The sequence below is a fragment of the Vicugna pacos genome, chromosome 4 (assembly GCF_048564905.1).
Source record: "Vicugna pacos chromosome 4, VicPac4, whole genome shotgun sequence".
In the NCBI taxonomy this organism is placed as follows: domain Eukaryota; kingdom Metazoa; phylum Chordata; class Mammalia; order Artiodactyla; family Camelidae; genus Vicugna; species Vicugna pacos.
In genome coordinates, this window is record NC_132990.1 from 56,769,090 (window position 1) to 56,791,228 (window position 22,139).

Here is a 22,139-nt window from a genome sequence, read left to right on the forward strand (position 1 = left end):
GCTTCCTAGTGACTTAGCTTGCCAGAGAGCTCAATAAGTCGATTAAACATTTCGAGCTTGGTTGCCCCCCAGTCTCTGCTCACCCTTCTCCACGGCCCAGTCCCCTTCCCTCCCGCCCCTCCCGAGGCTCCCCAGGGGAGGGTCGGGTGGTTTTTCTGTATTTCTTTCTGCCAAGTAGCCTTCTCCGAGGCTCAGTTCCATGACAACGCTCGCTCTCTTTTCTGAGGCAGTTGTGGGCCGTCTCTTGGTATCACTAGGACTTCTCAGCCATGTGTTGGTTTGCAGTGTCCGCTCCACGAACCTAACCTCTCCAGGAGTAGATTTTTTTTTTTTTTTACTTTTACTGTTTTTTTTTTTTTTTTTTTGGTCAAGAAGTTCGCTCATGGCATAGCTATGCAACGTTTGACCTGCGTTAGTTGAAACGTTGGTTTGAAAACCCAGTAATTTGGTGGCAGTGACGATGAGGCTTCCGCACAGAGATCGTCTCTCCTCACAAGTTGGAACCTACGTGGGTTTCAGAGACTACGCGTAGTTGGCAGCGCACCACGGCTCTGACGAATTCGTTATGTTAAAAAAAAATGCTCGCATATCTCTCCCTTGGTTTTTAACCTGCTAATCCGCTTTAACGTAAAATCTGCTAGTAAGCGACAAGAATAAATGCCGGCCGTTGAGGGAGGGCTCGGAGTACTGATGGCTACCACTGTATTTTACCAGCCTTTTGGTCACTTAGAAGAGGTGCCAAAGATCAAGGAGAGGAAGGTGGTGGGCTACAAGTGTAAATTCTGTGTGGAAGTGCACCCGACGCTCCGGGCCATCTGCAACCACCTCCGCAAGCACGTCCAGTACGGCAGTGTCCCGGCCGTGTCCGCCACCGTCAAGGTGAGAACCGGGAAGGTTTGGATGACGAGCCCTTGTGGGAGCCGTTCGAGCGCCTCATTCGCGCCGCTGCTCAAGGCCCCTCGGGAAAGGGCATTCCCGAGCCGGGGCGTTCCTGAGTTGTGTTGGGATCGGTCTGGCTTGTTGTGATTTCGTTGCAGGTTGGAGCCTCCTCATCTTCCGTGTGTCGACTCGGTTGCGTTCGATCTGGTTCCCTTCTCCGTGGATAGTTTGTTGGAAACAGAAGATCCGGGCCTCTTGGGACTGAAGGCTTTGGGTTACCTTTCTGTGCTGCGTTTAGTGCCATTAGGTGTTTGCTCTTCCAGAGTGGCCCGAGCTCTGGGGAGGAATCCAGTGGGTTCTGTCCCATCCTCTTCTCCCACTGCCTGACTTCTTGCTCTTCTCTCCTGGCGGATGTGCAGGGAGCCCAGGAGGATCTGTCTTTTACTTCTTATCCTGGGTCCTCTGCAGAGTGTAAGAAACAGGAAATCTAAAACCGAAAGCCTTCAAGTCCCAGTTGACCCTAAGAACCCGTTGACCTGATTTGTCCCCTCCACCCCATCTCCCCATATGTTGCTGACAAGCGCCTGCCTTCTTCCCCTGACCTGTATGAGGCCACCTGTTCTGAACATCATAATCCTAAGATCAGCCACTGTTTCGATGACCAAGCCGCCATCTCTGCCTTCCAGGATATTGCTAAGCACTGATCAGCTTTGAGCAGAGAGGTTAGTTCAGGGCTCTGCTCTCTCTCTCTCTCTGGATACGTGGATATATTTCTGTCATCCACCCTTCTTGATCTGGCGTCCTGTTTTGCTAATGTGGCATGGAGGTAAACCGTCTGCTCTTCCCACTGAAGACTGATGCCTCGCGGCTGTTGGCAGAGCCGTGGCACTGGGGCTGCAGCGGTCCGCTCCTTGCATGCCATTGCCGAGGGTCCCAGCCTCACGTCCCGGAATTGCTCAAGGGAGACAGAGCCGCTCTTCCTGTGTAATCAGTAATCCAAGGAGCCACCTTGAAACAACAAACCAGGCTGCTCCTTAATTTTTTGAATTGATTATACAGCAACTTTTGGCCAAGGGATGAAGTCATCGTCGGTGGGGTAGGGGTGAGCATGGTGGCAAAAGAATCTTTGAGTTTCTTTTATTTCCAGAGGAGGTTTCAAGGCTCCTAAATGCCCATACTACTGTGCTTTTTCCTCTTCCTTCCTTCCTCTTTCTTTCTTTCTCTGAGCCCTAACCCTGACCTGCTTTATGTCAGTCTAGGTAGGATCGCAATTTGAATTTCCTTTTTACGATGGGAGGCCAGTGAGTGAACTGTCTTCAGAGTAGGAGAGCCCCTCCCTCACATTTCCCAGACAGTCACAACTGGTACCCAGATATGTGGGCCCTGACATCACCAGCCTTGCATGGAGGATGGCAGTCGGGCTTGCCCTCCCTCTAGGGGGAGCCAGAGAGGCAGGGGAGGAAACCTTAACCAGAAATGCTGATGAGTTTGGGAGAATGAAGGGAGAGGAGGAGAGCTGGGGGCAATGATGATGGATATTTATTTTGTTGGTGGGGCATGTGTGTGTGTGTGGTTCTCTTAGCAGGAGGCTGAAGACCCTTCCCACTTGTTCCTGGATGGACTGGAAGCAGCCAAAGATGCCAGTGCCGCCTTGGTGGCCCGGGTGGATGGTGAACACTGCTTGCTTGATGGAATGGTGGAGGATGAAACCCGGCCGGGGGGATACCATTGTAGTCAATGTGACAGAGTCCTGATGTCCATGCAGGGGCTGCGTTCTCATGAGAGGAGCCATCTGGCCCTGGCCATGTTTACCCGCGAGGACAAGTACAGCTGCCAGTATTGCTCCTTTGTTTCTGCTTTTAGGCACAAGTAAGTGCTCGTTGAGGGGCCGCGGGTGGTAACTGGGTGGTAACTGGGTGGAAGTGCAAGGTGGGTAAGCCAGAGTGAGAGGGCTTGGAGGAGTCGGGAGGCCCTGTTCATGGTTCATGCCTGCTGCCTAGCTGGATAGGTCACCTCCAGCCTCAGCCACTCCATCTATCAAATGGGACCGAGAACAGGAGATAATCTGCTTAACATCAGATTTGGCAAACTGAGTCTTTAAAACAATATATATACATATGTTTTTTTCAGATTCTTTTCCATTACAGCTCATAGGCAGTTAAAATTTTATTTTTATGTTTTAATAAGGAAGCATCCTTTTATTTATTTTCTTTTTTTTGAAGGGGGGGTATTAGGTTTATTTATTTTTTGTTTTTATTTATTTTAATTTAAATTTAATTTTATTTTAAAATTTATTTTATTTAAAAAATTTTAAACGATTTTTAATTCATTTATTTTTATATTTATTTATTTTATTTTTTAATGTATTTATTTTATTATATTTTATTTATTTTATTTTATTTTAAAGTACTGGGGATTGAACCCAGGACCTCATGGGTGCCAAGCATAAGCTCTACCACTTGAGCTCTACCCTCTCCGCCACAGGGATTTTTTTAAATGATGATTTTTGGAGATATTGCTATGACTTATACCAGGAAAGACCAGAGAATAGATGAGTTTACTGATGACTCGGTCAAACATTCATCCAGAACCTAATCATCATTTAAGGAAGTTAAGTTCCATTTGGGAAATTGAGGGACTGAGGAGGTATAATTAGGACTTTTAACCCATGTAACCAAAGAATCATTGCTTGGGATTTTTAAAAAGACCTGGGACAGGTAAAGAAGTTTATCGACACCAGAGAGATGCTTAGAGTACAGGGGCGTTGAGGAGAGGGACCCTCCTGTTACCTAGCACAGCTCTGAAATTGCAAATTTGGGATTTTTTTGTGTGAGGCTTTTCAGGGTGATGGGAAGAGGGCTGGTTCTGACAAGAAGCAACCTTTTCTTGCCTTTCTCTTTCAACTGTATGAGAGAGAAATATTCAGCAACGCGTGCTACAGTATTGGATGAAGGTGACTAATTGTGAGGCTGACATGCTGTTTATTTTTATCGTAATTGAAAATAAATGATGGGCTGTTTGCTTCTTAAAAAAGATAAAGTGCTAGTTAGTGGTTGTTGAAAGGCAGGAAGAGGCGATGCGTCTACAGATGTCAGATGGGTTGCAAACTCTTTTATGATTATATATGATATATAGAGAGAGCCTGATAGCTAATCTTTGTCATCAGATTCATGCCCTGGCCTAAGACTTGGGTTGTTCTCAGCAATTCTGTAAGTATTTGTTGAACAGAAACTAGCAGGTTTTCTAACACACAGAACCTCAGTAAATCGTTGTGAAGAAGTGAATGTGCCTTGTGCTAGGCACCGTTCTAGAGGCTTTGGGGGAAAATAAAGATGCATAGGACATGGTCTGTGATCAAAGGGCACTTAGGGTCTAATTGGGTTCTAAATAAAGCCAGTACACAGATGACTCTGCAAAATAAGGCCCATGTCTTTAAAAAATATGTCAAGAAAATGCTGTGAAGTTTCAGAGAAAGGAAATGGTCACATCCACTTTGGGAGAATCAGGGAGGGTTTATGGAATAAGTTTAAGTCAAGTAGGGAGATAGAACTTGACTAGTTTGGAAAGAACGCACAGTGTGGAGGGGGAGGAGTCAGTGGGGGCCTTGAGGAACAGTGGGGGCTTTGGAGGAGACCCAGCTGGTGGTCTGGTTGGAGGAATCTTTAAGTGCTACGTAAAGGAATAGTGGAAGGTGAAGTCTGAATACTGGACGGGAGGCCATCTTTGAAGTCTTTGCATGCGGAACCAGTAATTGACATTACTGGTAACAGGAAGACTCAAACCAGTCAAGACATCCTAATCGCTCAAGTTTCTTGCGCCTGACTGTGTGCCAGGAACTGCACCAAATGCCTTCAAGTGTTATCTTATTTTATTTTCAGAACAGCCCTATGAGCTATGGTCCTATTATTAACTCCATTTTATGGATAAGGAAAAGGAGGCCTTGTCATGGAGAGGGGTTATGTAACTTGCCCCAGGCCACACGGCTTATGCGTAATAGCCACATGGCACGGAGGTTTCCAGTTTGGTTGACAGACAGAGTAGTAGTGCCCTTTCTAGAAACAAAAAAAATGAAGGCAGGAATTTGTTTTGGATAAAAAGGAAACAGAAACCAACTGATGTGTTGGTTTAGGGGTGGGTAAGGCTCAGATAGCTAAAGGACCTCCAGAGGGAGGTGTCCTGAGGCCACTGAAAATGCTGCTTTGGAGCTGGGAGAACATTATCTGTTTAAAGGGTGAGCAATTCATCCTCATGTGAGTCATTCAGAATGGAATCTAGTTCTCTGGGGGCACTAATACAGATTGGAATGTCTGCCCACACCTTGTTTGGTAGATTTATTTATTTTTTTTAGAGTAGCAATTATTTTGAAATCCTGGGACTTCATTATAATTGAATGATTTCCTTTAAGTTGCTTCTGGAAGACTGATAGACAGCCAGCATAGTTGGGTTTATCAGAAGGCATGGCTGGCCTTTGGAGCACGCGACTTTCTTTAAACACACGTACACTGGGCCTCCCTCTTTACAAAGACCTTGGAAATAGACAGCTCAGTGCAAGTCTTTCAACCACTTTGAAATCTCCCTGCCCCACTCAAGTGTTCATGGTGGAATTTAGATTTAAGAAGACAGACGACCCTTTTTAAATACAAAATTTCTCTAATTCCCATTTAAAAAAAAATAAATTGAAGGACTGTTTGATAGGCATTCCTCACTGACTTGGTAGAAAACTTGAATTTGCCCATCTTTCGCCGTTTCTTTTTGGATGCCCTCCTCCAATTTGCAGTGCTTCAGAGAAAGTAAGGCAAGAGTCTCCCATGGCCTGTTACCATGTGGTCTCTCGATGCAAAAAAAAACTCTTGATCTCTTTCTTCCTTTCGCTTTCCCTTCTTTTAGAGTAGGTACAAGAACTCTCGCTAGATGTGTATTTTTTTTTTCGTTAAGTGTGTCATCATTGGAAAGTAACAAAATGACTTTGAACAGCTTAGAAACGGAATTTCTAGAAATGGGCAGTGAGAAAATGTTGGATGCATTTTTTAATCTTGTCATTTCCTTTCTTTATTTCCTCCTACATCAAGTTTGGATCGCCACATGCAAACCCACCACGGACACCATAAACCATTTCGATGCAAACTCTGCTCCTTCAAGTCCTCCTACAACAGCCGGCTGAAGACACATATCCTCAAAGCTCATGCTGGTGAGTTGCTGTTTGTGGTGCACAAGTTTCCCGAGTTTGAAATCTAATGGTTTTTTTATTGAGTGATGTTTTAAGTCTCTTGCTCCATACACATGAGAATTAAGTTTTTCTGGAGATGGTTGTGTATTCAGTTTTATTTTAATCTAATAAAGAAAAATAAAAATGAAAGCATCGCTCAAAGGCAAAATGATACCCAGCCCCACGTCACCCATGTCATAGTTGATTTGCGCAACTAACACATACCTACTGACAGATTTCATGCTTTCATAGGTTTTGTTGTTTAGAGAAATTTCTAAATGACCTAGACTTTCTAACGAAGATGCAAGAATTGTTACATCTACTAAAGATAACTTCCAACTAAAATAAAGTTACCATCTTGGGGACGTTCAAAGGGACAAAGAGAACTCAGGGTGTGTGAGATTTCTCATGCAATACCCTTAGATACATTTCCATAGCCTCGATGAGGAAAGACTTCGGGTCATGAGTGTCCAGGAGCCGGGCTGGTCTCCATCACTCTGTCGTTCCATCTCATTGTGCTTCTATCAGGAGCATCCCTTGCTTACCAGGCTCTGCACGAATAGGCACGTTATAGTCATTGTCTCATTTAATCCTTAAGACAGTCCTAAAGGGTGGGTGTTGCTGTCACCCACAGTGTCCAGTGAAGCTACAGAGACTCAAAACTGTCCTGCTCTAGGCCACAGAGCCCATTCACAAAGCATTTGACTCCACAACAAAAACCTTCATCCTTGTCCCTAACAAGGTGCTGCCTCCCTCTCTCTTCTGTTCTTCTCTACTCTGCATACGATGGAAGATGCCCACAGGGAGCTAATCAGAACTCAGCCAAGAGAGGAAAGAGGCCTGAGTAGGAGAGGCAGGGGGCAGGGGCCTGGGGGCCTCCTCCCATGATACCCTTAGGCATCTCAGAAGCCTGAGTTCACAGTAGCCTGTAGCCCCCTCAGAGGTGTTGACCACCTTGGAGGGACTTACATAAAACACAAAGGGAGACTGGGAAATTAAAAGCCTCAGCATACCTAACTGTACTATCAGAGATTCTTTCTTCTAGAGATCCAGTCTTCTCCCTGAGTTGGCTCAGCCAAGGTGTTTAGAATTCTAGTTGAATCCTAGTTTTAACTTTTTCAATCAACTAGAAATCTTCTGTCTCATTTATCAGCTTCCCTTGTGTGGTTATAAAAACTGGCCAGAACTTGAGTCCTTCGCTTTTGTCATTGCATCAGACTAACTTTTCTCTATCTGATAGGATTTTAGTATCTCCTAGAAAATGTTACTAAAAGCCATGAGTAAGAGGCTTTAGGGTTCAGACCACTCTTATTCTGACTTGTGTATGTTGCAAATTATTCAGCTGGGACACCATCCTGGTGAGCTTTTCCTACCAGTCTCAGCCTTGTCAAAAGCACTTTACCCCAGTGGGTGTTGGGTAAGTGATTTGACTTCAAAAAAGTGCCACAGGCTGCATTGCTGACGCCAGGTCATTGGGCTGAAGTGTATGTTCTGGGAGCTGACCGAGCAGACCAGCCGTCTGGGCTCACTGGTTGGCAAGAAGGAAGCATCCAGAGAGAGTGGGAGCAACATTAGCCAGTTCTCTGCACACCTTGGAATGTTGGTTTCCATGACACACAAGTGGTTTGGCTTGGAGAAAGACAGATCATTTTCCAGAAGACTCTTGACTCATCTTGTCTGTTCTAGATGGATTATTTTATTTTATTTTAGAGGGTGAAAAGTAGTGTGGAGTAGCCAAATAATTTGGATTTGAATTCTCTCTCAGGTTATGCAACTTACAATCATCCACCAAGGTTCATAGAGTCAGGCTTGCACTGAAAAATTGAGAAATGGAACAAGGAGGGCAGAAGTATTGTATACAATATGACATACGTGTTTATTATTTTAGTATATACCATTGTTCACATCCAGCTTTATCCTGTAACTCTTAGGTAATTGTTTGGGGTAGAGGGGAAATTGACTGATGCTCTTGTCTGGGTCCTCTGACTTCTTGAACTATTCTGCCCTGGGCTGTGGCATGTTGCATCATGCAAGGTTTTCTGTAGTTCTCTTTGAAGGTTTCTTAGAAATGCATGCTCTAGGGGTCATCAGTGGTAAAAAGGAGGCTTGATGCAGAACTTGGGATGCTGGGCTCATTTCACATGAAATCACTTAGTAATTTTCAGGTTGGCGGGAAGTAACCATCTCAGCAGGGTAGAAGCAAGGCTAGAGGTTTACCTGCTCATTCTTGCTTTGCTTTGGTGAGTATTCATCTGTAGAGTGTCAGCGTGGACCTCAGCTTACATTCACTGGTCTACGGAAGTTTCATTACTAACGATCTCTCTCCTCCTCTCATTCCTCTACTTCCTTCCCTTTCCTCTCCTCTGGTTTTTAAATTTCACCTTAAAAATACATTTTAAAAATACATGTTCATTAGGGAAAGTTTGAAAATGGAAGAAGAAATACAGGCAGCTATCCATAATCTTATTATCTTATACCACTGTTGTTAATATTTGATAATATTTCCTTTAACCATTTCCTCTATAATTACTTTTCAGAGTTATAATTATAATTTAATCTAAAATGTATTATGATTTTCTATTTATTTTTCTGAGTATAAGTGTTTTATTTTTCTGTTATTACAGACTGTTGAAGAATTTATTTTAGCAAATGATAATTCATCAAGAAGATATGCCCACATTTACTTACTCATTTCCCTGTGGGGGGAAATTTAGGTTGTTTCATACCTTTTTGAAGCATGAATAATGTATATTTCTAAATAGAGACTTCTAAGTATTAATGGATATTTCCTTAATGTACACTCTCAGAAGTGGAATTATTGAGTCGCAGGCATGAGCTTTCTAAGCTTATTATTACAAAAAGAAAAACTGCTTTCTGAGTTGATCATACCAGTGTGTGTCAGTCCAACGATATATGCATGCCCAGATCACACCTTTGTTTCTTAAACTGCAATTCATCTAAGAGCTGACTTAGAGCGAAAGTAATTCGTGCTCTCGTTTAATTTGATCATAGTGATCTGTGCTGTATTTCCGTGGCATAAAAAGAATGAAAAGAAAAATACTTATTTTTACGTCCTTTTTATTAATGAAAAATGTTGGAGGTACACACAGACACAGACACCCACGTTTATATATATACACCTCTCTCTGTTCAGGAAGTGACTCATTTTTGCCCATCTCTACCCTATTGATCAGATGGGGAAATGGAGTTTTATGCCTAGGTTTGTGAACTGCTCCAGGAAAACCCCACATACATAGTGTGTGGAATCGAGGTGGCATGGAGTCAGCAAAGAAGTAAAACATCAGAATAGTACAGCAGTTGCACTGAGTGCCTTCATGCTCGGAAAGCCACTGATGGACTCTTGGAATAAGAAAGAAGCGTATTCTTCTGGAGGGGGGGTGTAGCTCAGTGGTAGAGTGCATGCTCAGCATGCATGAGGTCCTGGGTTCGATCCCCAGTACCTCCGTTAAATAAACAAACAAACCTAATTACCTCCCCCTCAAAAAATAAAGAAGCATATTCTTTTCTGTGGATGATACGAAGGCTACCTGAAATGAGAACTGTCATGGTCATTTCTAGTATAGGGAGGGAGAGAGATGGGAAACCTTTTTGAGGGCGCTCCATAGGCATTTGGCTCACTTCTTGCTGGGGAATCAACCGTAGGCTTGTCCCTGTCATAGAGCACGAGATAAAGGGGGACCAGGTCCCTGGGGTACCGAGCTCGCAAAGGGTACTGATCCCAGAGGAGCCTGTGGTTGTGGGCAGTGGGCGGGGCTTGGTCTGGGAGGATGCTCAGACCGTGAAGTTGGAGATGGCGCTCTCTCCCAGTAAACTAACCGTGTTATTTTGTGTCCCCCCCGCCCCCGGCCCTGACTACCCTCCCCTTGTGCCCTCTCCCCTCTTCCTCCCCCTCTCCCCCACCACCGCCTTCCTCCAGGTGAGCATGCTTACAAGTGTTCTTGGTGCTCCTTTTCCACCATGACAATCAGCCAGCTGAAGGAACACTCCCTCAAGGTCCACGGAAAAGCCCTGACCCTCCCCAGGCCACGAATCGTCAGTCTCCTCTCCTCGCACGCCCACCACACCTCCCAAAAAGCGACCCCGGCTGAAGAGGTGGAAGACTCCAATGGTAAAAACGGGCCTTCTGCCAGGATCAACCCCTTGGGGTGGAGGGGGGCTGGGGTGAGCACCAGTCCTCCTTTCTAGAGGAAAATCTTACCCGAAAATGTGATGGTTTGAGTGAAGGAAGAAAGGTGAAAAGGTTGAATGGTGCAGATATTGGAGTTGGAGGGGGCGATGAACTCGGTGAGTGGCTGGCGCTGTGGCCAAGGTGTCTCTGTGCTCCCCGTGCTGCTTGTGGGGAGAGTGCGTGGCGTGGGATGGATTTGTGTTGAATTCTTCCGCTGTGGTTCCCTTCAAGAAAGCAGACAGAAGACCAGGAAGATTTTTCTTTCTATTGTTTTTCAATCATTTTAATTGTTCGGGGAGTTTTTGTTTTATTTGGGGTGGAGGATAATTAGGTTTATTTATTTACTTTATGGTGGTACTGGGGATTGAACCCAGGACCTCATGCATGCTAAGTGTGCGCTCTGCCACTGAGCTATACCCACCCCCGGATTTGTTTTTTATTTATTGTTTGATATCCTGTCTTGTTCTAAAAAACGTGTGCTTTGAAGTATTTGGGGTGCAAGATGGGTAAGTTGATGACACAGAATTCAGAGTAGGAATGGAGAGGGTTGAGTGGGTGGGGAAGTGTGTCTGATCCCATCACAAGTTAATTTAGGGGTAACCAGTGATTCCTTATATAGCTGAAGGGTGTTGAGGAAGCTTGGAAGGAGGGTGTAACCGCCCACTTTTTGGAGCTTCAGACCAAATCCAGGAAGTCATGGAGTGGGGTCTCCTCACTGGCGATGTAAGCACAGACATAGGAGAGAGAGAATGAATGTGAGAGGTGGGCTGGTGTGGCCTAGGGAGCAAAGGATGGTTTACTGTTTTGATCAGACCAAGAAACAGAAGGGTTTCCATTAATCAGCTCACCTCCGATGACTGCAGAATCACATGCTTCAGGGAGAGGGAGGGGATCTGTAGATTCCTAACCACTGGAAAAGATCTGCTGTCTTCCTGACCCTCTCCTGCTTGAATCCTTCCTGCAGCATCTCTAGTAGCCAATTATCTACCACCAGCCTGACTATTTCCCAGGTCAGGGAATGGGCCATTTCCTAAGGTCTCCTGTTCCCTTCTTGGGAGGAGCTTCGTGGGCCAGAAGGAAAGTTCATGGGCTCTTTGGAACAAAGCCTTGGCTTGGACTCCTACGTCTCTCAGTGCCCGTTGTGTTTCCCTGGGCAGTCTGAGCTTCCTGCACTCACATGTAAAAGTGGGTAATGACACCTGCCCCAGCCGACGGCCTTGGGAGGTTAATGAGAACAGGTAACACGTGCAAACACCCGGCACATAGGAGGTATTTAATGAATGGGCTTTTTATTCCTGTGATTTACATCTTTCGGTTGCAGTTTTGGCTTTGGGGACCATTTATAACAAGTACAAGCTGGGGGTTCTTCTTTATGTAAGGATTTAAAAAGATAGACCCTTCAGGTGACCTGAAGTTCTGGCAGCCCAGCGGGTCAACATGGTCTAGTCAAGTGACTGTCAAAAGAGTAAATGAGGAATCTTCAGTCAGAAGGTCTGTGTGAAGACAGCTGTCGGGGGGAGCAAAGGAAAGGTAAGTCCTGGGATGCAAAGCTGCCTTTGTTGAGCTGGAGAACTTGGCGGTCTTTCCTTTGTAAATCAGCGAAAATTAGGTGAAACACAGTAACTCCTCGGTGTTCCTGTGTGCACGGGCTTCGCTTTCACGAAGGAGGCTGGTTATTACGTGACTGGCTTGTGATGAAGGGAGCGCACCAAGTCCTCGCTGTCGTGTGGCAGGGTTTGTTATTGTTGTCTTCCAGGAAATCTTAAGCGTCCCGGAGCCCAGGGTGGGGGCGGGGTGGGGGGAAGCATCCATGAAAGGCTATGGAAGATGTCTCCTTTGCGCCTTGAGAAGGGAATCCCACAGACCCCCTCCCTCCCCAGCAGAGGCTACAGAGGAGTAGAGTTTGGTCAACTTCCCGAGTCTGCTCCCCGCCGAGAGCTGCATTGTGCTCAGGGGAACCCGAAGTAAATACTGGGCCGTTCTGGCCATCCTGCCGCTTAAAATCGAATGTTTAGAAGATGTTATCAGCATGGTATTGCATTAACCCCAACCCTATGCCTGAAGCCTGACCTTTTTGGGGGTGATTTCAGATTTTAGGTTAGGACTTTGTGGGGAAGGGTGGTCGCAGAGATGAACGTGATGATTCGAAGTTGAGTAGCGCTCCCCTGCAGAACGCAGATAGTCTTTATCCAGCCCAGGAAGGTAATTTGCAACACAGGAAAGTGTTTTTCGTTCTCCTTCTAAAGAAAGGACATAGTGACATAGTTGGGAAGACCTGGGTGGCAACTCTTTTTAGTGAGACCTGCACAAAACTCATGGCACCTGTGCTGTTTTTAATGAATACAAATAACCTAGATCAATGGGTCAGCGGTGATTTGTTTAATTTGGGTGGGGTAAAACTCAAGGGTTTCATGTGGGGTAAACGGAAGAGTGGGCTCTTCTCCTGAATGAATAATTCTGCGGAAAGGAAAGTTAATAGTTGATTCATTCGATAGATATTGTCTTGAGTCCTTCTGATGCAGGTGTTGCGTAGAGTTGGATGCCTGAGAATGACGGAAGAGGTTGAGAGTGGAAAGGCAGTTTGCTAGGGAGCTGAATGGTGGATTCCTAGAAATGGCTACATCTGGGGGATGAGAAAACAGCTGTGGGGCTAGACAGTAGCCTGTAAATCACGCCTTGAATGGGGTTTGAAACACGCATGTGAAATCCAGTTGCACATTTTAACAGGGAGAAGCCGTGGGGCGACTGGCTCTCAGGGAAGGTTTCCCACACTGCGGATGCCAGGAAGCTCTGAACACAAGAACCAAAAATGTGTTGCAGGCAGGCCTAGCGGGGAGTAGAGATCCACAACACCAGGGAAATCACCAGCGTGTCCTTGGCTTCCCCGCCCCCTCGGGAGGGATGTGAGTCAGATGACTTGCCGTGCTCACTGCTCTTTGCAGTGGTCAGATGCTTGCAGTCCGGAGAGCAAGCCAGTCTTCTCTGGCAGAAGGAAACGGGCTGAACACGAGGGTGCTTCCCAAGCCGGAGGGAAGCTACAAGGGAAGGAAGCCGGAAAGGTGGACACGAGAAGGTGGAGGGGCGACTTGACCCCCGCTGCCTGGCCACACACCTGTTCTGCACATAAACGGAGCTCCCGGGCTCTGGGCTCTCTGCCTCAAGGTTCCCCCAGCACGTGAATCCCATATATCTTCGTCATGACCGGTGGTTGGAAAGAAGAGCAGGACTGATTCTGTGTATATGATAATGGGAAATGATGTGTAATGGCTTTTCTAAACAGTGCATTAAGAGGAAATCATAAGGTTGTCAACAAAAGGGAGTTCTCTGCTCTGTTTGTGTTTACTGGATTCCTTCTGGCACATAAAATAGAGGACTTGGTTTTAGCAGGCTTTTTCTGAATCTCTGCTTTCAGTCCAGAAGGACACACATAAACACACACAACAGTGTGGTTTAATTATGAGATGTGTTTAGGTCTGAGAAGCTGACTACACGGCGTGGCCAGTGGGTATGTCATTTAAAATTCAGCTACATCCTTCGTAAGTGGTCAAGCCAATGGTGACATTCCGTATTTTTCCTCCCTTGAATTTCCCCTGAAGAATCAGTGGTTTTAATTTCTTCTCTCTATCCAGTTATGCTGGACAGAATTGCCTGCTTTAGGAAATAGCTACTATGGTGCGCTTAAAACAAAAATCAGACACTCAGGCCAGGTGCAAAATAAATAAGGTGGATGAGAATAAGACAGATTTTTAGTCTATGCACTAATGACAACCTAGGGAAAACACCAAAAACCTTGGTCATGAAATCCTTCCCTTTGTGAGATAGTTCTCAATATAGTCTATCCAACAGAGACATCTTTGCTAGTATGACTTGGTAGAAAAATGTTGTAAGGAGCTTCGTGATTTTTTTTTTTCAGTAAAGGATTTTCCGTTACAACTTTTCAGTTGGCTTTTCTGTTCTAAACTCTAGAATAATGTTTGATAAGCTCTGTTTTTATCAAGACGTCTCTCATCAAAGAACCACGGGCACTTCATATTGTATCAAAATCCAAGTCCCCTGCATTGCATTCGGAGTTTACCACTCAGTCACACTTCTCCATCCAGCACATCCTCGCTAACAAATGCTTAGGTTTCCAAACATCTCTGTACTTGCTGCCCCCGGTGTCTAACTTCTTCATTTCCACGCCCATGCGTTTGAAAAAACTGCGCGGAGCTTGGAAGGATTTCCTCCTTGTCTGCTTCTGACTGTGAGTCTCTGACTTTAACTTCTAAAGACTGACACTTGCTGGCCCCAGCCCTCCTGGTTCCTGATGATCTTCTTGGTGCTCATTTGTACTGGTGGATGTGCTCTTGGTTCTGTCCCCTAATTTTCCAATGGGAGGAGTTAGGTAGATAACGTATTAAATACCGGCTTCTTTAACTGACCCACGATTTCCTGGAGGCACCATGATTTTCAACTCAGTTAATTGTCCTGAGTCTACTGACATGTCTGAGTAACTCCACGGAACCAGATTGTATGAGGGTGAAGTTTATTTCATTTCCACTCAAGAGGCAAGTTCAAAAAAGACAAACAGTGCAAAGATGAAACCTGGGGGATTGCTCTGACAGGAACTTTCTGACATATCGCTTTGCCTAGAGGAACCGATCTTCCTTGACAAAGAGTATTCTCAGCTTTGTCATTGTTCCCTGTATAACGAGACCTTCCATAGAAGTGGGCACTGAAGGCTGAGATGGGATGTAAGCCTTTCCAGTCCTCAGGAGGAGACAGGAAGTGTGGTGGCGCTGGGGGAGATGGACATTACTGGTGTGGTCACGTGGTGTCAGAGCCCCTCCTTGGGCCAGGCACACATAATCGTTGACTCTGGGATGGGCTGGCTTGTCCTCTGTGTCAAAGGAGGTACAGTGTTTGGCTGCAGTTAAATCCAATTCAGAGGCGTTACAGAGTGAAACTGACCAGCAAAATGTGTAGATTAGGAAAACAACTTTTTATTCTCCCTGAAAATTTTGCATACTTTTAACATAATACATAGGTTAGAAGAGATTTGGACTGGATAATTCCTACCAACCATAAATCAAAGATTGGCAAACTTACCGCCAAGGGCCAGATAGAAAATCTTTTCAGCTTTGTGGGCCATCGAGTCTCTGTTATATCCACTCAGCAGGGCCATTGCCATGTGAAAGCGGCCATAAAGAGTGTGTAAACAAATGGACATGGCTGTGTTCCAATAAAACTTTATGTACAAGAGCAGGGGAGGCTGGATTTGGCCCACGGGCAGTGTGTCACTGACCCCAGCCATGGATGACTAGTGGAAAAATTTACAGCAATGCTCATGAAATTAATCCCGTCTTTAATAAATGTCATTATAGACCTTTATATTTAACATACAGACTTTTCCTAGATGTCACTTAAAATACAACCTGACCTAAATATATTCTTTGTTTCACATATGAAATGCGAGGTATTAAAATAGAGCTTTAAAAATATTAGCATGTGAATTACATTTAAGCCTAAAAGAAAATCTTCTCTAAGAGTTGCGTTGAGTCTGGTGCCAGACCATCAGCTCATTTAACCTTGACTGTAGCAGTACTTGACACTTAAAAAATTAAGATCTGAGACGCCTGCTTTTCGAAGAGGAGCTTTTCAGATTTCTAAATAGGTCAGACATAAAATTCAACCTTTAAGAGGATCCAATTAGTTGCTAGGGCATCAGACCTTTCACACGGGTTCCAATTGTAATCAGATTTCTCTTGGGGTGTAAGAAAGGAGAGGTGGTTTCTTTAAAAATGACAATAATGAAATGGAGACTCTCGAGTGAATAATTGCAAAGTACAAAGATTTACATCGTTTATAGCACATGGGTTACAAGGCATAATTTTAATGGCTTGACCATAATTTTTAATAGGTTCTGCTGGTCTCAAAATTATCTGGCCGGAGAATAGTAACCTTCCCTTTGAGACATCAGAATTTCTACATTAAAATGTGATTTTGAGTTTATTTTAATGCTTAGTGTGAAGAATGGTATTTCTACTATAAAGACTGAGTAAGTCTGTAACTTCAGTGGTGCAAAGCAGTGCAGATGATTTCTGCATCCTGTGTTCTGCATCCGGAAGTCTTCTGCAGTTAAATGATTAAACCTTGCCCTCATCGGCAAATAGGAAGCCTCCACAATTATCACCACCCTGAAGTCGAATATCATGTGATCGACCCTTCCCAGGAAACCCACCTGCCTGAGATTTCTGTGACTTTTTGAATTAGCCACAGTTTCATGTGCCAAAGATTGAAAAACATTTCAAGTGTAAGCTTTCCATGTCCTGGGAACTCAGTCAACTCGCCCATCTCCCTCTTCCTATGCCAAGAAAAACATTTGCTCGTCAGAAATACAAGCATATACTACCAAAGCCATTCAGAGCTAGTTCTGAGCAGCTCCAGAATTCGCTTCATAATTTCCACAGCTGACTTGTCCATTGCTTGGTTGGAGATTACCTTACGTTCTTCAGAACCTCAGTTGTGGGAAGTGTCTAAAAGGAAGAAGAAATTGACTTTATTCTTTGGCAAAGATATATTCAGTTATTAGTCTGATCATGTAAAATTACTAATCTTCGTTCTATTTTGAAAGAAAGAATTTTCCTTTGTCTTAATGATAAGGTAATGCCTACCTCAGGTTTTCAGTTTTTTTTTCCTTCTGGAACTGGAGCTAGACATTTTCACCCGATTATACTGGATATAAAATCCCTGAACACTCTTGAGACTTCTTATGATTCCTGAGTTCTCGCCTCTCCTTCACATACTGTTCTGCGCTAGAGGATTTTACACAAGCAGAAGGAAGGGGATTGGGTTTGGATGGACTAGTATATGTGAGCCATGACTCAGAGGTAGAAATCCTGGGACAGCTTTGCTGGAGCAGAGGGTATGCACTGGGCAAGATGGGCATGTGAAAAAGAATTTTTTTTTAAGTGTCAGGATGAGAAGAAGATGCCAGAAATAACCTCCTTGAAACAACTATTGTTTCTTTTTAAAAATAGAGTCGATGAGTTTTGAGGCTGTGGCCCAGGAAGGCACGTCTGAATGATGTACACATTTTCTTAACTCATTCAGAAATAAATGACATCCTATAGAAACATCCCAGTGGTGGTGCTTAAACAAAAATGGCACAATATAGAACGGCCGCAGGGACGTGAGAGATTCAGTAAGGAGGATCTGCGTGTTTTTTTTCACTGACAAGGTCCAATTTATGCCCAGGAGGGGCTGTGTTCTCGCCATAGGGCTCTTCCGCTTTGTAAGCAGTTTCAGAAGCATCGAGCTCTCCCAAAAGAGTGGCTGAGAGCACAGGGCTCAGCCGAGGTTACATTTGGCTGCGCACTTCTTTTGGAGCAGTCGTTCCAGGGCTGGGTTCTTCAGCTTCCTCGGGGACACAGAATATACTTACATGCCTCATGCAAACCACCCTCCTTATGTCCTTGTATGTTCCTTTGCTCTGAGCCCTTCACCAAAGTCACGGGGACGGTCACGTCGGGCCACACAGGACCTTTGAAGCCTTCGCTGTAGTCCTTGAGTTTTACACTGCTAGTTCTATTTTTCCTCCTGACCAGTTTTAAAGTCATCCATTCTGGTTTGTCTGGACGTCTCTTTGTTTAATTCCGAAGTGATAAAATGAATCATAATTTTTAATTCTGCTAACTGCCTTAAATTTGCCATCTAATTTAATACGTCTAATGAATCAGAGGTACAAATTATTAGTCTCATTTTATAGAGAAGGAAACAGAGACCCTGAGGGGGAAAATGATGAGTCTAAAAGTCAGGAAATGCCCAAGTGGTGGACCTTGTCTGAACCCAGAGCCCCTGCCCTTTCACCTCTGCGCCGTCTCATCAGATTCGCGGCAGAAACACACATCTGTAAATGAACCACAGTGGTGAAGACACAACCTCCTCTTAACATGTTTGGGGGTCCTAGAATCCTCCAAAGGAAACTAAAACCAAATTTTGCTATTAATATCTAGAGCTTAAGTTAACAGATACAGTGTTCAGTTAAAAGAGCAGAATCTAATGAATGTGAGATGTTGCATTTGGATTTTAACGGCTGTAGCCATGGAGAAGAGAAGGAACTGATGAGTCCTGGGGGGCTTCTTGGAAGAGGTGGGGCTCAAGCTGGGCCTTGAAGGGTGAGGAGGGTTTTTACAGGCAGATAGAATCCATCCCAGGTGGGAGGAGATTCAGAAGTGAACAAACATACAGAAGAAGGGATCCTGGGACAGCAAGGAGACCGGTCTGCCCGAGACTGGAGGGTGTGTCAGGAAGTTAGTGGGAGGAGGGTTGGTGCGGTGAGGAGAAGCAGAACCAAACTGTAGGGGTCATTAAGACCAGGAAGGGGTCTTTAGATTGTTAAGAAACAGGATAAACAAAACAAGACCAGAGGCAAGGTCCCCATCCCCTTTGGAAGTGGGAGGGTGCTTTTGAACTATGAGCGCCTTAAGAATGCATGCGCATTGAAAGCAGTCATGGGAGGTAGGTATCCCTTTTGAAGATATCTGCAAAGAATTTTTCCTTCTGATTACAAGAGTAATACCTACTTACGATTAAAGAGCAACTTTATTGCAATACGTAATTCAAAATGCGAGGGTTTTCCATAATGCCAGTTTCCCGGCAATGTAACAACCGTCTGCTATAGAATCACCAAAAGGTTTGTTCTTTGCATATACAGACAGGTGCTGCTTTGTTATTTTCATTTTTTTTCAAAACTGGGACCGTAATATCCAAACTACTTTTTTTCATGTTTCTGTCTTCACTTGAAAGCGTCTGTCACTAATTGACTCACCATAGTTTCAAAACATGAAGGTCCATATTGCAAAACCAACACCACCAACAACAAAATTTCCCTTCAGATAATAAATGTTGAGTACTTAAAGGCTTCAAGTATATTTGTGTGTATGCGATACATGTATTTAAGGTGGGATTCTCAGAATTACATAAGGCCTTCAAGGCTTCGCCAATCAAAAATTCGCTCGTTTATTTCATTTTAAGATTCATTCATCTCCTAAAAACTGACTTAAGTAGTCTCTTTTGCTACTGCTTAAGACTTAATACATTTGAAATATTGGCAAATAGTCTGTAAGTTAAATGGCCCAATCAGGATTGCAGACTGTCTAGACTATTGAGAGTAATGAGCTGAAGGTGAGGTTCTGCTAGGGGATAGATAAAAAACGTGCTGGGAGCTTCTGATCTTTGCGTTCACTTGCCTTCCTGGACATGCCAAATAGCTTATAATTATCGATTATCATAGCTGTCTCCCCAACTAAACTGAGTGCCCTCTGAGGTCAAGGACTGTTTCAGAGTCTTAGCACTTGGCAGGCCATTCAGTAAATACTTCTTGATTTGAATTAGGGCCACAAAATCAACCACACACAAGAAGAACGGGCAAAAGGATAGTTTTAACAATAGTTTATGTGTGAAAGAGCCTGGGAGTTTTAGTGACTGGGAGCTTGGTTATGTCACGCGAGATCTGGACAAAGCCAAGGGGGTCAGGCTTGTGTGTACCATGACGTCGCACATTTTCCTCAGTCACGCCTCTCCCCTCCAGTTAACTAACTTCGGTCTTCCCCGAAGTGACAGCGCCATATCCCTTTCAGCTCTGCAACCAAAGTGACTAATCTTTTTCCTCCAGGCAGCCAAGAGAAGGAGTGAGTACAGTTCTTCCTTTCTGCCACCTGTTGAGAGCATTTCCGCTCCCTTCAGTTCATGAATGGTCCCTTTTCAAATGCCTGCTCTCTGCTTACTTCCTTCTCCTTATCTCCTGGAATGTTCTGTCACCTTCCTCAGTGAAGTCCATGCCCAGCTTACAGCCTTCCTTTTCACTCCAGCCATGACCATTGTGCTCTGGAATTTCAGTATGCTACACTCAATGATAATGCCAACATATTGGTCTCTTCAGCTGGAGAGATTTCCCTGCTTCTTGGATTCTACCACCCATCAACTGTGGCTGGATTTACCATAACCACTGTACCTCCAGCATTCTCAAATTCTCTCTAACCACTGCCTAGCCTAGACCCTCGGGTTACCCATTTCAAAGGGGCTTTCTCCAGCATCTTTGTGTCTTTACCCACCTTGTCCTTTTCTGGTTTCCAACTTGCCAGACCGCAACCCAGAGTAACTCTCATACTGCATGCGCTTCCTCTGATTTTCTCCAGTCTTCCTGGCTCTAATCTCAAGCTTTCCCAGTTTGTATGCAAGGTTATCTTTGTTAACCACAAACCGGATTTACTTTTAGAAATATAAGTTTGAGCTTGTTCAGATTTCTCCCCCTATAACATCAGTTTATTTCTGAGTCTCCTAAGGTGCTTTCCTGAGGGAAAGAGCCAGGCCTGGGGTCACAGCCAAGGTGATAGATGTTGCAAACAGCTGCCCTGTTTCCCTTGCCTGCCCCGGAGCTAACGGTGCATAAATGGAGTGAACAGCTCAGGGGTTCGTAGCTGTGGTATCACGAATTATTGTTCTGTACTTGGGAGCTGTGTTTCCTGTTACTCTGATTTTATAGTATTTTAAAATTTTGCCCATGAGGAAGTTTTTAATGAGGAATTCAGAGAAAGAAAGAGGAAGAAATTCACATCTACCTTGCAAGCAAGAATAATGTCCGTAAGAAGGAACCGCCCTTGTGATTAACTCGATTAAAGGCAGACAGGAAAGTATAAGTAACGTTCCCAACTAACTAACACATTAAAATCAGTAAATTCTGTATTTAGTTAACATGGAAGTCAGATCATTTTTGCACCTACATCTATAGTATACTTTTGCATCTTGGTTATGTTACCTGCATAGTGGAGGGCTGGGGGGAAAAAAGAACTCTAAAAAATAATTAAGTCCAATGTTAAAATACAAGGCAGAAAGATTTACTTTATTCACTCTTCTTTTTTCCCCCCCAGTGTAGCTTCACAAGAAGGTTTACATTCTTTTCACTCTTATTTCTTCCTCTTCTAATTCCCTGGGACATTATCTAAGTCACAGAATCACAGTTTCCCTAGGAAAGGATGTGGGGTACGTAGAAGTCCGCCCATTATGTGTTGCTGGAGCAGAAAAGTGGGAACTACAGGTGGAGGGTTCTGTTTAAGTCAAGAACAGGCTTAAGGTTTGGTTTATTTACCATTTTCTAAACACAGAGAAGGTAAAAACAACGTACGAGAAAGCAACTTTCATGATACACTGAGTAAATTGGTGGTTTTTAATCCTGGTCGTCGTAATCCCTAAGAAAGGAGACGACCGGATTGAGCTGTAAAGGTGAGCAGGGCTGCGCCCCGCCCCAGGCTGGCTGCGGGGACCGGTGGAGCTGCTCCCCTCGGGCCCCTGGGCTTCCTGTCTCCAGACGTATGGGGTGAAGGTGATTGACAGCAACAGGTCAGCAACACATGGGACGCAGGAAGTCCTGCTCCAGGAGTCTGGTGGCCATGGCTCTCCTCAGGCACTCCTGCTCTGGGCAAGCATCTTAGGGTTTGGATGGCACCTCTTCCCCATCTCGGAATGATTTCTCCCTACCCCCAATTTTGGAGTGGCGCTGCAGTACTGGCATGGAGCGTGGCTCTTCCTGTGTATCGCTGGCTTCATTTTGATAGAACAAAAGCCAGGAGGACCCCTTTTGACCCAGCTGGAGCTAGTGAACATTAGGGGCACATGATCTTTTCAATATCAGCTTTCTGTAGAGATCATCTCTTAGTATTCTGCGTGGGGATGGGGGACCGCTGAGTTTGCAGTCCACATCCAGAAAGTACCACCTGCATTGTAGCCTGTGAACCGCCGGCCTGTGCAGCCTCAGGCGGAGGGCCTGACCACCTGCATGCTAAGTTACTTATCTTATCTGAGCTGCAATTTCTTTTTTTCTTAATT

At 44.6% G+C, this 22,139-nt stretch overlaps 1 protein-coding gene across 4 annotated transcripts in view; it reads left to right on the top strand.

The window, feature by feature from the left end:
* ZNF462 (zinc finger protein 462) overlaps nt 1-22,139 on the top strand; it is a 128,800-nt gene that overhangs the window by 59,048 nt on the left and 47,613 nt on the right. For all 4 annotated transcript variants that reach the window (XM_006213382.4, XM_031677387.2, XM_072959873.1 and 1 more), the window contains exons 4-7: nt 715-879; nt 2,645-2,748; nt 5,949-6,067; nt 10,023-10,214. In XM_006213382.4, coding sequence (XP_006213444.1) covers nt 715-879; nt 2,645-2,748; nt 5,949-6,067; nt 10,023-10,214 — 580 coding nt within the window. The remainder of the gene's footprint in view (nt 1-714; nt 880-2,644; nt 2,749-5,948; nt 6,068-10,022; nt 10,215-22,139) is intronic.